We start from the raw sequence: 16,276 nt of genomic DNA, 5'->3' as shown, positions 1-16,276 counted from the left end.
TCTCACACACACACACACACACGCAAGAGTGTTTTCCTGCTAGACGGCTGGTAGTGTGTCGTCTGCATGTCAGCTTAAACGCACAGTTTCACTCATGCCTCAGCAATGAATTCAGCACCTTAATTCAAAAATGACAGCGCTACTAATTTCTGCAGACACACACAGTGTCAGTCAGTATGATATGTTGAGATTGTTGGAAGACTTCCTTCCTGATTTACCCAATCAAGACACACACACCTGTTAGTTTTCATTCCAATGTGACATACCGATACTGGTAACAAGCACTCTTTTCATGCAGTTCTGAATAAGATCTGACTGACACAGACACTGTTTTTACTTATTTTTTGGAATTTTGCCTTCATTTGATAGTTGACTGTGTAGAGACAGACAGGAAACATAGAGGAAGAGGCAAAAGATGCCACAGAGGTCTACAGCTGAAATCGAACCTTGTACATTGTGCTTATATGGTATGCTTCTTAAACAGCATGAAGCCCCAAATGATACTGTATTTTTCTAAAGCCCCAAATATACTGCCAAATGGGCGCGTACATGGACAGCTGCGGATACCACTGATGAGTACTAGTTCTGTTTATACCACTGTCTGGAGTGCGCTTGGAGGATACAGTCTACACATGCGCAGACGTATTCAGTAGCTTGTAGTGCAGTAGAGGGCTCAACCACAAAAAACTGGAGATACACCGGCATCCACACAGAGTCTATATACACACACTCTCTGGTGACAACGTTTATGTCATGTGGACCCTAGTGGACCCTTGCGCAGTCGCAAATGAGAAAAAAATAAATTCACCTTAAGGGAAACATCAAATCTTAATATCAGAGAGTTAAAATACCTGATAACAATATATGCTACATCGGCTAAATGTACAAAATATTTGAAAAACCCCTTAAATTTGGTTATTAATCTGTCACCAAAATATGTGCTGAGCAGGAGTTTTAGTTGAAAAATATATTAGCCAGTGCTCACTGTTGCTTCTTCCCTAGCTCAAACAAATCTTTGGTATCTTTACTGCAATGTCATGTTACTTATCAGCCAGTGTGTACACCATACTGACATATAACATTAATTTATGAGGTCCATTATCAGGATAACATGTCAGCTGAGAAACTAAGTGACTATAAACATAAATAAGCAAACACTGACATGGCAAGTATAGCAAACTAATCCAGTGGCAGACTGAGCAACAGCCCTCAAGATAGTTCTTCTAGGTTAATGTGTAATCCCTTCAGCCAGGGGTTAACAAAAGACAAAAAATTCTTCCAGTAAATCTCTGAAGACCTACTTTGTACTTTAATGATGTGCTTTCATCTCCTCAGACCATACAAAGCACCGGAAAAACATCCCCCATGCTGTTCAATGTGTGAGTGTGTGTGTGGGTTTGTGTGTTCAAGAGAGCAAGTGAGACAGCGTGTTTGCTTCCCAGCATGCACGGACATGGTTCTTCTTTAGAAGAAGCCTGTGAGTTATGAACAAGACAAAACACCAAAACCAGATTCCTAAAAACAAATGAGGGAAGTAAACATGGGAGAATGGCAGCCCCTACCACCACGACTAAAAAACACTCCACTTTCCCAGAGAGGCAAACAGGCTTTGAACCCTGTAACAGTTTTATGAATGAGTTCAGCCTCAAAGCATGTCCTTTATATTAACTCAATGAAAACAGGGCTAGCACATTTCCATTTATTGATCTGATGAATGACCGGGTCTGGAAATAAAATGCCTCTGAATACAAAGTTCCCATTCATGCCAGTACAGCAGAAGGCCTGCAGATCCCAGATTGGTGCTGGCACTAAGGATTCTTTTCATTCATCAATTAATCTGCTGATAATTTTTTGCCATTAATCATAATGTCTATAAAATATTAGAATTTATGAAAAAATTCACATCACAATTTCCCAGAGCCCAAAGTGACATCTTCAAATTGCTTCTTACATCCAACCAACAAGCTCTTCATTTACTACTAATTCAATTCAATTCAGTTTATTTATATAGCGCCAATTCACAACAAAAGTTATCTCATGACACTTTCCAATTTGAGCAGGTCTAGACCAAACTCTTTAATTAAATTGTAAATAGACAGAGCCCAACATTCCCCCTTGAGCAAGCACTTGTCTACAGTGGCGAGGAAAAACTGCCTATTATAAATGACAAGACAAGCAGCAAATCCTGGCATTTCAGAAGGTGCGACCAGCACGCTTGACATTCTTGCTTATTAAATGAGTAAAACAACTAAAAAACAACTAATGGATTACCAAAATAGTTTGCAAATTCTTTTTCCTTCACTCAACTAATCAATTAACCAATTATTTGTGGCATCTCTGTCCCTGTTAAGAATAGTGAATCCCTGTGGTCAACGTGCTTCCCACCACTGAAGCAAACCAAGAAAACAAAACCATGATTCCAGTCCAGGCACAGCACCATCAGGCTTTACCATTTTCACTACCACATACTTAACACAGGACTGCACAGAATACATATAAAACAGCTTCTGATCTGCAGACTCCAGATAACTTGAGGGAATGAGCACTGATTGGCCAGCCAGTTCAACTACTCCAGCTATCGAGCCTTCCTCACTTTAATGAAGCCCGGCTTTACTACCACCAGACTTCTCCAATAAACAGACTAATAAATAGCACAACAATGCAGTCTCTGCACTGAGAGCAGTAGTGCCCATGCTGTTTGAGATCAATTCTGTTGTAAGGCAGCGGCAGCAGTGAATGATGGCCCATTTGCCCTGGCTGACACACTCCCTCTGGAGCCTTATGCACCTACACGGGGTCATTCTCTACTTCTTCTTTATTCTTTATTGACTGTGGATTCACGTGTTCCTCGGATGGTACTACTTCCTGAGCTGGGAAGTCATTCTTCAGACGTAGTTGTGTTCAGGGGAAGCGTGCTAAAATTCTCTGGACTCCCCCTCTGTTTGAACAGTGGAATAGAGCCTACATTAATTTTCCTGAGAGGTCCAAATTTCTCCTTCTATTTCTTGTTGTCTATATATATAAAAATAAAGAATACAGTTTCTTGTGCAAAAAGGAAACGATCTTTTCTTGCACGGTCACCACTTTAACTGTGTTTGCAGCAGGTAGAATGGCATGGAGCAGAGGTCTGTGCGAAAACATGTGTCTGCCAGGCTCTGACGACATGCAGCTGCAAACAAGAGGAATGTGGCCTCAGCACTAGTACCTGCTCTAGTGTTAACAGTGCTTTTAGTAGCAGCAGTTGGTAGACTGAGCAGTATCAATAATAAGTGTTGCAGTCTAGTGGGAGAAACAATGGTGCTAGTAGTAATAATAGAAGTTGCTGTAGTTATTCTAGCAGCAGCAGATGGCTTAGCAGTTGAGGCAGTAGTAAGAGAAAGAGCAGAAAGAGCAGCAGCTGGTGCAGACACTAAGACTAGTAATAGAAGCGCTGCTAGCCAAGGCATTTAGTATTAGCTGCTGGGTATTTAAAAATAATATCCAAATCTATTTCCTCCCCTGCATAGCCCTGAGCGTCTGAAAAACATGCTGTAGTCCAGTCTGAACAGAGTGGAGACAGGGAGATGCCTTTAATCAGCACTGTTACATTTGAACATCTTACCAATGCTGCTTAAAGAAAAATGCCTTCATATGAATATTTCACAAATTTCATCAACATTTCATCAATCATAACCGTAAGGAAGGTTCACAAAAAGTAAACCTGTACTCGACTGAGTCCTCAAGTTCAGGGAGTGACAACTTTCATACTGCCATGTTATGATGACCAAAATCCCAAATACCATGGCACAACTTCTAAATAATATACTGATCAAAGTAATTTCAAATTTCTAGTTGCTTGTAATGTTAATGATGTATGAAGCGCAGCTTGTTAGAATGATGACGGTCAAAAAAAAGTGGTCGAACATTATTTTTAAAATAGTGGAGTATCAAAAGAACACAGCTGCAGGTTGTTGTAGAGTTGATGGCGTGGCAGGAAGGAAGTCGAGTGACCTTCTTGCACATGAAGACACAACTGTAGATAGGGTATACTGTGGCTCTCGACGGACGCCCTCCATATGATGATGGGCTAAATCATATGAGTATTGTGCCTTAGTAGATGAGAAAAATCACCTTTTATAATAGTTTAAAGCCCACTCTCATGTTTTCTTGCTGGAACATGATAAACAGCAGAGAATTCATCTCCTCCACTTGACTCCCCCTCTATCGAATCCATCCATCCATCCATCATGTCTTCCTCCAACATATCCACCTTCTGGATTCTTTTCCAGCGTGCCCACACTCTGCCACTCCAACAATAACAACAACCCACAAAGCAGACCAGGCAAGTGTGTGTAAGCAGACGTAACTAGATCTCTTCAATAAGTCTGTTTTTGCGTTTCTGCTTCTCTGGCTGTGCTTCGACAGTGTGTGATGACAGTAAAAGTGTGTGTGTCTGTGTGTATGGACATGCATGCAACCCAGGCCGGTCCTGCAACACTTCCATGTCACAAGACTAAAAACATCAACATGCTGAGTTTGCAGCAAGGCGCCAGTCACCAAGGGAAACAATTCAGCCAGACGCACACACGCACTCCGTCAGCCAAAACATGTCGTCTGAAACTCACCGGCAAAACAAGCCGTTGAAAATGCTGCAGCTGTAAACACAAAATTAAAGGGCGAGTTCACACTCATCATGCTTGGTGTTGTTTTATGCAACGCTGGAGCATTTAACTTCTTTAATTCATTTGTTTAGGCAAATGAGAGCATGTGAACCAAATTTTCACAGCACCTAATAAGTGCCAGATCACACCTGAATATGTGATCTACCCACTCTCTGAAATGTAGTACACTGTGTTATCACAGGTGACCACCAGCCAGAGTGGATGTAGAAAGTAAACAGAGGGCAACATCTGAGACATATTTGCTGCTCACATCCAGAAAACTTCTGCTTGACAACAACATGGGCTGAGTCAGGCTTAGCTGAAACCTCTGTTTAGCTCCTTCTTCCTGTTTCCTTAATTTGGATAAACACCTGAGACATATTACAGTAAAAATCTGAAAATCTGAAGACAAGTCAGTGATGCATAACATCCCCCCCCCAGCTTTCCTCCTTCCTCGCAGCCAAAACACAACAGCTAAAGCGCTTAAAGCGGCAGGTAGCAGGCCACAGCTGTAGGCACAGAGCTGTTCATTACACTCCCAAATTCACATCTACACAAATCAGGCCAAAAGCACTATCTACACGGTCTATTGGCAATTCAAATCTTTGACAAGCTATCGTGTGTGACAGTAGGCTTACCTTTCTGGCAGTGATTGGAATTCCAGCAGCGGTAGTTGTAGTTGTTGTTGAATATGGTCTTTCTGCACTGAGGGCTGTTTTCCATGATGCCTGGACAAACATCGCTGCACTCCTTGGACTGCTTGTTCCCAGCGACGTAATTGTTGAACTCTGCGTCCATGATGAGGGACCAGTCTATAGAGTCCAGGTAGCAGAGCTCGGGGTTCTTCTCAATACGGATGGCGCCACGGGTGATGTTCCTCAGGTTGTACAGGCCAATGTCCTTCAGGCTGGTCATCTCAAAGATCACGAGGGCGTAGTTGTAGAAAAGGTTTCGTCCGCGTATGACAGTGAGGTTGGGAAACAGCGTGCTCAAACTGTCCAGGCCGGATACTCTGAATAGCAGCAGGTAGTCTGTGATCATGGTCAGCTTGGGGAAGCTGAGAGAGCGGAAGACTTCCTGGTTGATGTTGTTGTTATTTTTGTCACCGATGAGGAGGATCTGTAAGTATCCCTCCACCACCGTGCAGTTCTCTAGACGCCTAAATTCACTGATGTCGTTGCCAATGTCGATGCTCGGACCACAGACTGCAGGGAGGGGAACAGAAGGAGACGGTGAGGATCATAATTACCTTAAACTCATCAGTAATGTAAATATCTAATACCTCATTTGTTGTATTGTTGTTTATTTCTTTGCTTTATACTTTTACTCGATGCTCTCCACGGGCATCCCAGTGAACAGTTTCATCATCACAATAGGAGGTCTTGGCTAAACAGCTAAGCTAAACAGCAAAACAACTACATGACAACATGTTGTTACATATGATCCGCAAAACTCAGAATTTATTTACACAATCTTTGCAAAAAAATAGCTGTTAAATGTAACAATATGCAAAACAATGTTCTCCATTCTGAAATAGTAATACTTATAAAAAGGTGTTTATCCAATACATATTTTAAATATTGACAGTACACTTTAGCTGTGCTGTTGTTGACAGAGCATGTTTGCCTTGCAGTTCTCATTTTCAGAGCCAGCTTCACATGGTGTGACAAAGTAAACACTTGACTCAGGTTCTATTCAGGCTTAGGTTAACAGTGCAATAAAGTTTATATTACTCTGCCTTTGGGCTATTGTTGCTCTTGTTGTCCACTTAACATGACCTCAGGTTTTTGGTTTCATTGTCTGCATTGATCAAGCTTTCATAATAAGACATCAAAAGCAAAGAAACTATTGAACTGTGCAAGACATCACCCATAAAGCATGTACACACTCATTTGATTTGATCAAATACAGTGATATCATGTGATAACAGGACAAAATGCACAGGCCATTCTCAGGTCATCAAACACTGGCGCTTTGGGTTCTGAACACAGCAGAATACTGAGAAAATAAGCCATACAGGCAGAGGGCAGGGTCTCTACAGATACACGCACTGCCATACACTTATAGTGGGTTATGAGTGATGACTGAATCCCTGTGTTTTATTCATGACAGTCTATTCAATATTTGTAAGCATTCCAAATGTTGTGGATGCTTCACTTGAAACCACAAATGTCAACCCCATAGTGGCACCAAAGGAAAAGTCAGTTGGATGACCAAAGTCAAGATATGTCACATGATTAGAAAAACTTTGACCTGATAGCGGTGCTCGATAAAAACAGGGGATCACCAAAATAAGTGGGATTTATCCTCTGGAAACTGAGTATCTGTATAAAAGGTCAGGGGATTCTATGCTTTAGTTTAGATTTATGCTATGCTGCTAAAATGGCTACAAAGTAAACAGCACTGCAGTGTCGTACTCCGCAACCGGAAAAGCCTCAACCTGCAGCAGTCATTGCATACTCTGTGATCTCATGAACTGAGGAATGAACTTCACCATAAGTCAAAATGTCTGGGCCTTTGATCAAAGGAGAGACAACAAAAGACACTTGTCTGCCCTTTGATGAGAACAAATTGGAGAAACATGTATTTACGCAGTTTTATTTTCAGCATAAAACCAGATTTGTTTACATTTGTCCTGTTTTTAACCTCTTGAGTAGTTCTTTACAGGGCCCATCAAAGACTGTGATCCTACCTGGACAAGGAAGTACACTGACTCAACAACAACTACAAAGAAAAGTATATTAAAAAGACACCTCTCTCAATTCTGTGTGACTTCTACAAAAATCCAAACCCGTTTCAGGAAAAGTTTATTAAACCACAGTAGTGATGATGGGTGGAGTGTTTGCCCTTCCAACTTTTACTCCCACCTGTGTGTTCTGCTCTGAACAATACTTAGCCTGAAGCCCCTGCAGCACCCACAGAAACGTGGAGGCCATTATCGCACATCACTGTGAGGAGAATTTAGACTTCAAAAGCTGGAGGGCTGTGAGTCATGAAAACCTCACACCAGCCAGCTAGCAGGTTGTCACACTACTACTTTAATGCCAGTCTAAAAAGTTATATTGCATGAATGTGACGCAGAGATGTTTGGAAAAGACGATGCCCACTTTGTGAACGAATAATTGTTTTCTTAATTACAACATTTTAGAATTGGTGTTACAGACTTAATGAATGTAAATAAACATAATTTTATTATTAAAAGACTGCTCTAAAAGCAAAACCTGAAACTAGATCAATGTGTCACCAGATAAACATATTGCCAATTTAGATTTCATGCCCAGGATTGTATACATTGTATACAAATACAAAAGTTACAGCGCAGGATATTCTAAACTTGTCACAATGAATGCATGTTTTGTTTTTAATCTCTACCATTTTCTAACAAATTACAGTGAGACAATGAAGTGTGCTAAGGCATACTGATGTCAAATGTGAATATGTAAGACCAGCCAATGTCTCAAAGCAGAATGTTGTGAAATCAGCTACAGACAGCACTGCTGATTCCAAAATCGGTTGTTCCCGAAAACATGCGTGCTGTTTCTTCAGAGATGACACTGCTACCGGTGTGGAACAAAGTTGAATTTCCAAACAGAACACCCTGAACCTTTTGCTGAACAAAGGAAATGTTTCTCAGTCCCCTGAACGCGGTTGGATGCGCGACCCATTGCAATATTGTAAACAGTCTATAACTCACCAGCTACACATAACTGGAACTGCATCAATTTCTCAAAAAAGTGCCCTGATTTTAGTTTCATTAGTGCTCGGAATATCACAAAAAAGTTCACAAACCCGTCTTTCTAAATTTCAAACAAAGTCTTTTTCATCCTGACGTATCAGATCATTGGCTCTAAACTGTTTAAACTATGGATTCGGCTACACACATAAAGACACTTCAAAGAGTTCCCAGTCTACTCCACACGGTGATACCCAAAGCCATGCGATGAGGACTGAAAACGAAGGAGGATGGCATGACTCTACCATAATACAAGCTGCAGGTTTACGGAATGACATTTAGTTCAATCTTAAGTAAATAATAAAAAAAATAAATAAGAAAGAAAGAATTTTTTGTCTAATTTAGTTATTTCATGATTTATTTTATAGTCATATTTATCTGTGTATTTAATATTGAATTAGATGTCATTCCACAAGGGTTAGTAGCAACACAACTCAAACTGATGACATGAGTACGTGCGAGGAGCATCCACTCAGCAGACATCGGTTACTTGTTGATGAGGGTGGTAATACCTTAGCAGGCAATACTCCTGCTAACTTTCAGAAACTCTGTAGATCTGTTTCCATCTCAAGGATAAAAGGAAACATCAAGCTATTCTGCAGAAATATGTGCTATTTTAAGAACTCAAATGTGTTTCTGTACAGGTGAAAAACTCTCTAACATGACATAAAATAACATAAAAGCTGTGTTTAAACTAAGCTCAGGCGTGGCTTAGTGTAAGAAAGACAGTAATTTTCCAAGAGCATTTTCACAATAACACAATGACACAAACCAGCATCTCCCGTATGAAAGGGGTATTAAAAATTTCTGATGTCATAGCAACCCTGAAGTGCAGTTCAGAGAAAAGAAGTCATGTTCCTTTTTTCCATCTGATTGTAACTGCGATTTAAGATGGATGAATTCATCTTTATTTAACATCTTGGTTTTAAAAAATACTACAACCACAACACAAAGCGACATGTGAAGGTGACTGTACTACAGAGCCAACATGTCATTACCAGAGAAGACACCAAGTATCTGCTGATATCTATGTAACTATGGACTTCAAAGATTTCAGATTAATGACTGCAAATAACTTAACAACCAAACATTAAAGTATGTGGGTCTCATTTGAGTACACCTTAACTAGTATAAATACCTACACAAAGTGGCAACGGACACCAACAAATAGGAGACACAGACAATGCTCTCCACTCAAAAAGACAAAAGAAAGCTGGGCCCATTAGTGCAAATTAGGTTAGCAAACTAGCTAAAACAAGTTGAAGACTGTCCTCCAATTCTTTCCCTCAAAAAGTAGGGCTGGACAAGTAATCAAAATATAATGAAAATCACAATACAGCCAAGTGCAATATCCAAATCACAGAACGGCAGTAAAGTAAAATGTATTGCAACATATCATTATAAATGAAGTATTGTGGCACTGTGGAATTGCACAAGCCACCTAATCATTATTTTCCAGACTTAACATTATGTGCTCATCTTTGACAGAACCCAGCAAAATTTTTTTAGCAATAATGAAAAGCAAAAATTACCATTCCCATTGAAATCATGACTCAAAAATCAATCTAAAAACAATCTTTTTTTTTTCGCAAATCATTCCATCAAAAAGCATGTTTAACCACAGCAAACTCTGCAAACAACAAATATATCCACCATAAAAACTTTCGAGTCACTGACCTCTTTCAACCCTGCTGTGTGACATAAGTTTCAAAGCACACTGGTGCTGCTGTGGCTTGTAGTGTACCAACACACTGTGTTTAAGTTGCCATTCATTGCATTTGGCAGTTCGACTTAAAAATAATTTGGTTTTCAGCTGTCACATGAAAAAAAAAGTTTTAGGAACTGTACCTTTTCCACCAAAAACTGCAGAGAATTTAAGTCTCCTCCAGAGAGGATGTGAGAGCCTTTGGTGTTATTTAAGGTCAGCAGTGTGCTGGTATGGCGGTTATGTCTTTCTCTGTAATCTACTTGTCAGTGCACACTGTGAGCAGCCCTCGGCGAGCTGCATACCTGTTAATACAATCCCAGCACACAGGGTTGTAAAAAGACACACAGCCTTGACGTTACATCGCCACAGCCTTCAACGCTTCACTTTCTGTGGCCTCACTACCCCACCAGCATGGCCACCTGTCATGGGAACTGCTCATGACCTCACTCGTGAAGAAACTAAACAAAAGTTTCTGATCAAAATGTACATCTTGTGCAGCAGAAGAGTGAAAATACCGATAGCAGGTGTAGCAGCTTAATAACTCCCCCTCCCTCTCCTCCCACACTGACACATTTTAAACAGCTGAGTACACAAGCCTATCTCTGCCACTTTGATGAGCTTCCAGATCACATATTTACTTCTGATAACCTTTTTCCAGCTGGCTGCAGCAGCCAGACTATCCACAGACAATCAGAGGAAATCCACTAGAAGCCCCATAAGACAAGAAATTGGAGGCAATACGCCCTCTAAGCTGGTACTTCACACACTGCCACTAAACTGCAGCAAGTATGTTTACTCCTCAGTTCCGTCCTGTTAGTGACAGCCTGCCCGAGGGGGCAGACGTACTCAAATACTTTTCCACATGAGAGGCAAGGTGAGAAGAAATGTGCTGGGAAGCTCTAGCAAAAGATCATTCATGACAGATAAAACTGGTCTGGTTCACCTGAGGTGGTGTCTGCAGCACAAGAGCTGAACCTGGTTAACCCAAACCTTCCAGCTGCCCTTTAGTCCAAACTGATACAGTAAACCAGCAGGAATGCTCAGAGTTTAGCCACACAAGGCACCTTTAGACAGCTCCACACCGGACTGAGAATAACTGTAGGATTTCGATGGAAGAACCTCTCTGCTGCTCCCAGGTTTGTCCTGTGACCACTGGGGCTAACAGTAAACCCCATGACACACAGTTCACAAGCTCCTCACTCTTTCCAATCAACAGAACTTAGTCTGTTTTGCTTGCGAATGTACTTTGGCTTGTTCTATTTAAAAACCCAGACCCTGGTTCAAGCCCCCACCCCACCCCTCCCCAACATGTCATAATGAATGGGATGAATCAGGAAACCTAGTTTACAGTATAACTGGAGACATGGAAAATTTTCAGATGCTAACACATAAAAAGAAATTCTGAATAAATACAGAAGCTTTACATTCATTAAACTTGAAGGTTTACAAGCTGACCAAAGCTAGGAGCTTCAATATACTGCCATACAGTAGTTACTCTCTAGGAAGTCTCATACCTTGCAGTAAGCCATATATCAACTGGTGTTTCTGCAAGTTCAGTCAAAATTTCAAAGAAGTGTAATCACCTTTACAGATTACAATGGAATATGATCTATAACTTCAGCCCTTCTGTGGTTTTCATCCATTCCCTGATGGGAAGATGTTGCTGTGTTTGATCAACTGCAGCAGCAGTCTGGTACCCACGAAAATATTTCCAAGGTCAAGGTACTCCCGAGTTTGATAAGTACAGTAGAATAAACGACTGCGTCCAGAGACAAGCACAGTAAAACCATTAGACAAACAGAATTCAATGCTGTGATTTCAGTCGGTTTTAAGAGAGTGTTATTCAAGTTTACAGACTTTCATGAGCAACACCTGTACACAGAAGAATGTCTAAAAGTGACAGTAAAAGTTTTGTTTACGCTAAGTTGTCTCCTCAGAAACCTACAACAATTAAATAGTAAATACTGTCTGTCTATTTGAGTGTGGAAATGTCTAATCAATTATAGCATACACAAAGCTGATTTGTCAAGGTTCCTGGTCCATGCAGCGACAACTGACTTGAGTTCGCACACAATTTGCAGTACTTTTTCTCAGCATGAAAATAATATATCACATTTTTGGATGTCGAGGAAGACAAGCACAGCTAAACTCAATAACCTCCCTTTTCTTTTTTCAGAAATCCTATTTCTGTTAGCGGTTTTCTGTTGCGATCACAGATACCTTCCACTTTTTGTTGATTCTAAATTCACCACATTGTGACTCAGAGATGACAATGCTGTGTATATATAGCTTGACTGACTCTCTCCGATGGCTGAGTCATGGTAATGTATTTACCAACACACACACACTCATTTCTGTGGCTTGTTTTAAAGCTAATTTACGATATTACAGCTTAACTAGCTGCAATCTATATCACAGCAATAACCAAAATCAAGTAAAACACACTCATTTGTTCTACTAACACAACATATTTCTTCCCCCACAAATATAAACTTACATTTCCTACATAAAATATTACACTGTGCAATTCACAGTCCTTACAGTAGGCTTAATGTGAAATCATATCTTGTATTATTCTGTGCCCACAACACCACATTGTGGTATACCACATTACCTGTTCTGCATAAACAATACACTTGTCATTCAGGTATTTTCGTCATAAATTCAAAATTGCAATATGTAAATTACCAAGAAAACACCATTGTCTCTATTTTACAATGAATACAATGTATAAAGCAAAACGTGTTCTCACTCCAGCTGAAGCTTCACTGTAAACGACGTGTGCTGCAGCATCGTAACAACAGTGTTTACCGTGTGTAGTGTTGTGGAGTAGCATTACTTACTCTCTGCGGTGGCGGGCCGGAGGCAGGACGACAGACCCAGCATCAGACCCCAAAACAAGGTCAAGCGGCTGCTTTCAATTCGAGACCTCATTCCTGGATGAGTAAATCCTCCCAAATCCTGTAAATAAATATGCCGAGAGGAGGAAACCTGGGCAAAACCTGGTCAGAATTATTAAAAAGGTTTTTAATCTTCAGCCAGCACCTTTTAGCTGTTAGCCGGCTAATGGAGCTAATAGCTACTACATACAGGCTAGCCGGATAGCTTTCTCACGTTTCCTAATGGGAGTCCAATCGTGCTCCAAAATCACCGATTTTTTCCTCTAGACAGAAAATATGCAATCATAGTTTCAATTCTTATTGCTCCCAAAATCAACACCGCAATGATGTGTGTAATGAAACCAGTGGTGCTAAACTAGCCGGGGGAATTCCTCTGTAATCCGCATCTTCACACTCCATATCTGAAGGAAAAAACGTTCAACGTCCCGCTGCCGGAGGATCCTCGGGAGGCAGAAAACGGGTCAACCCCCCCTTAAAACTGGGATGGCAAGAGGCCGTAGAGGATATACGATAACACATTAAATCGATACAAAGTCTCCGTGAGTGAACGACACGACGCTGGTTCCGAAATATCCAGTATAAAACCTGGTTTCAGACCACAGCAGCCTCCTTCTCCTCCTCCTCCTCCTCAGCCGCTCATCATGCACACACACACCGCGTTGTTGTGGTAGCTGTAATTCACTTTCATATCAAAAGAAAGCGGGATATTTGATCTTACTGTTCCGGGGCAGTTCAAGTCCTTTGGTTATTTAATGCCTTAGATCGACAGATAGCTTAACAAGTAGCGTAGGTAGGCAGATTAATGTACAGGTACATACAGTCTCCTCCGATCAGTCTGCAGTCTGCCGTGTTCACTATAAACACGGCGCCGTGCGAAGAGATCGTCTCTGTTTCAAAAGATGAATCACTCGAGCTTCTGCCCCGCCTCCCAGTCTGTGAGAGGGGGCGTCGCTCTTACTGCAGTTTAGCCACCATAGCAGAGCAGTTACCATAGTGACTGGTACTTACCACAAGAGGGTCAGTTTTATCCCCATGTGTTAACAATATGGCAAAATAAACTGTGAACTTATATGCCACGTCTAAATGCTTTACACCCTTCTGACTTGCAGCACAGAGTTGTTTAACAATACCTTCTTTCATGTACATTCACACAAGACGCCGAGGCAGAGCATAATGTGGACCGTTATTAATAATCTATCAGTAGCCAATAAATATGAGTTCTTTACAGTTTAACAAAAGCGTTGGTTTCTGTACGTATTCGTAAAGGTCCAAAACATTTTATATCTGTCAACGGTCCACACCATCACCATAATCAAAAATCTGACAGAGTGAGACCTCAGTTTTTCCTTCTCCTCTCTGATCACCGCCGTAGCAACTCCATTTATGACGCGGTGTGAAGGAAATCCGGGTTGCTGATCCAGGATCAGGGTTGTTTTGCTTCTCACGATTACACAGCTGAAGGCCGCCTATACAAAGATCGTGTCTGTCTGCGCCACCTGTAATTACCGGTACATTCTTAATTAGTCTACGCAATCACAGGTGTGCCGTTATATGTAGACCTGTCTGGTGTTTTAGGCCTCTCATTAAATGTAGCCTACAAATATCACTTGCGTTTTTATGTCACTGACTACCGTATATTCATTAACCTACAAGCGTCTGAAGTATGTCTGGCTTATTGTTATCTAGATAACAATGTTTGAACATAATTGTTTTCACATTATTATATCATATAATGCTATTTATCTTTGTGGCAGTCTACGGAATTCAGAATTCATATTATAGTCCAACAAACAAATAAAAATATCACATCATTCCTATGAGCCCTTATAATATTGTATCATAAAAATCAAGATACAGTTCAAAAAGTGATCACTCAAATAAAACATCTATATAGCATATGATATGGAATATGTGGGTGATTTTTACAGGATAAGCAGTGAACATTTTGGGAAATTTTGCAGTCATGTCATGTGGTGCAAACCAACTCATACAACAACACTGGATTCTGGTTCCCTCTGAAAAGATACCGAAATGCTGCCATCTTAAGGGGAGTAGAACTAACTGCAGACTTCCATTCTACAGCAAAATGAAAGTGAAGAGGCAGGGGTAAAATCTAAAACTATTAATTTACTAACAATAACTGGAACTATTAATGTACTCCTTGTAAAGACATGGTTTTAAAGGTAATTTTTCCCTGCCTGTTGTTATTATTGGAGACGTGGTGGTTATGGATCCAGTAATCCTCACAGTGTTAATACTTTGTCCGACCTATAAAGCTAAAGAGGGATTGCTTTTACCCTTGGCCTTGTATGACCTACTGAGTTCCAAAAACAAAAACTAACAAGGAAAATAAAATCATACTGCGGCCTTGTGAGCTGAATATATAGGGAGACAGAACAGTTAAGGCTGCTCCTCTCATATGAGGGGATTTTAAAACCACTCATGTCACTGACTTTTACTTTGAGACATGGACAGGTACTGCTGCAGTGATTTTTTGATGGCTGAGGCCCAGACTGAGGAGGTGGAAGGCCAGCAGCTTGTGATGCTGTGAGAGAAGTAGACAGTAAACAAAACCATCCATAGAAGAGCCCCTGACAGTTTTGATTATCCCTGTAATTACAGGCTGCTTTCACCACTTCACAGAGTGAAGCACAAAGGCATTATCTGAATGCCACACATTACCTCAGCTCTGGCAGACAGCACTCGGCATCCGTCACAATCCAACAATTAGCACCGAGAGAAAAAATTCACATTAAAAATGAAGTGAATATCAGTGGCCACCCAAGAGTCCAAAATACAGTGAGTCACCCTCTAACAAGTGCTCACTGTACCAACATGACCTCCCTGTGCCAGAGAATGTTGTGCCTGTCCACTTGCATTTGTTAAGTCCCTATTAAAGTCCCCATGAAGGCAGCCGGCAGGCCCACCTACCTCGACTGTCCCGGTGGAATCCATTCTCGCACTGCACTCATGTGGAAATAAGCCTGTTTACCACCAACGGGTCACACATGCTAATGAGCGTCTGTTTGTTTTCCACTGTGCTCATGCAGGAGGAAGGGAATTTAGAGGGGAAATAATAGATGATATGCAGACAACGGCCCGGGTGGCTCTGCGGCACTAATGATGAAAAACGTAGAACAGTGAATTAATGGATATGAAATCAGAACAGGAAATGTGGTCTGACATTTTGATGTTGCTGTGTCTGATCACAATACAGGATGTCGGCTGGCCTGGTTTAGTGGTGGAGCTGTGGCTCAGGAAATCCCAGCTAGACTGACATGAGACAGACAGAGCA

The 16,276-nt window shown here is 41.0% G+C and overlaps 1 protein-coding gene across 4 annotated transcripts in view; it reads right to left on the bottom strand.

The window, feature by feature from the left end:
* Positions 1–13,863, bottom strand: part of LOC124069108 (insulin-like growth factor 1 receptor) — a 39,864-nt gene extending 26,001 nt beyond the window's left edge. For 2 of the 4 annotated variants that reach the window (XM_046407925.1, XM_046408183.1), the window contains exons 1-2: positions 12,925–13,863; positions 5,279–5,845 (exon numbers count right to left, since the gene is read on the bottom strand). In XM_046407925.1, the coding sequence (XP_046263881.1) occupies positions 5,279–5,845; positions 12,925–13,015 (658 nt within the window). In that variant the 5' untranslated portion in view covers positions 13,016–13,863. The remainder of the gene's footprint in view (positions 1–5,278; positions 5,846–12,924) is intronic. The other 2 variants (XM_046408007.1, XM_046408092.1) reach the window with 2 other exon arrangements.
* Between the last annotated feature and the right edge of the window lie 2,413 nt (positions 13,864–16,276).

Source organism: Scatophagus argus, chromosome 1 (genome assembly GCF_020382885.2).
Source record: "Scatophagus argus isolate fScaArg1 chromosome 1, fScaArg1.pri, whole genome shotgun sequence".
Classification (NCBI taxonomy): domain Eukaryota; kingdom Metazoa; phylum Chordata; class Actinopteri; family Scatophagidae; genus Scatophagus; species Scatophagus argus.
Note: the sequence above shows the minus strand (reverse complement) of the source record. Positions and strands in the feature narration are given on the sequence as shown.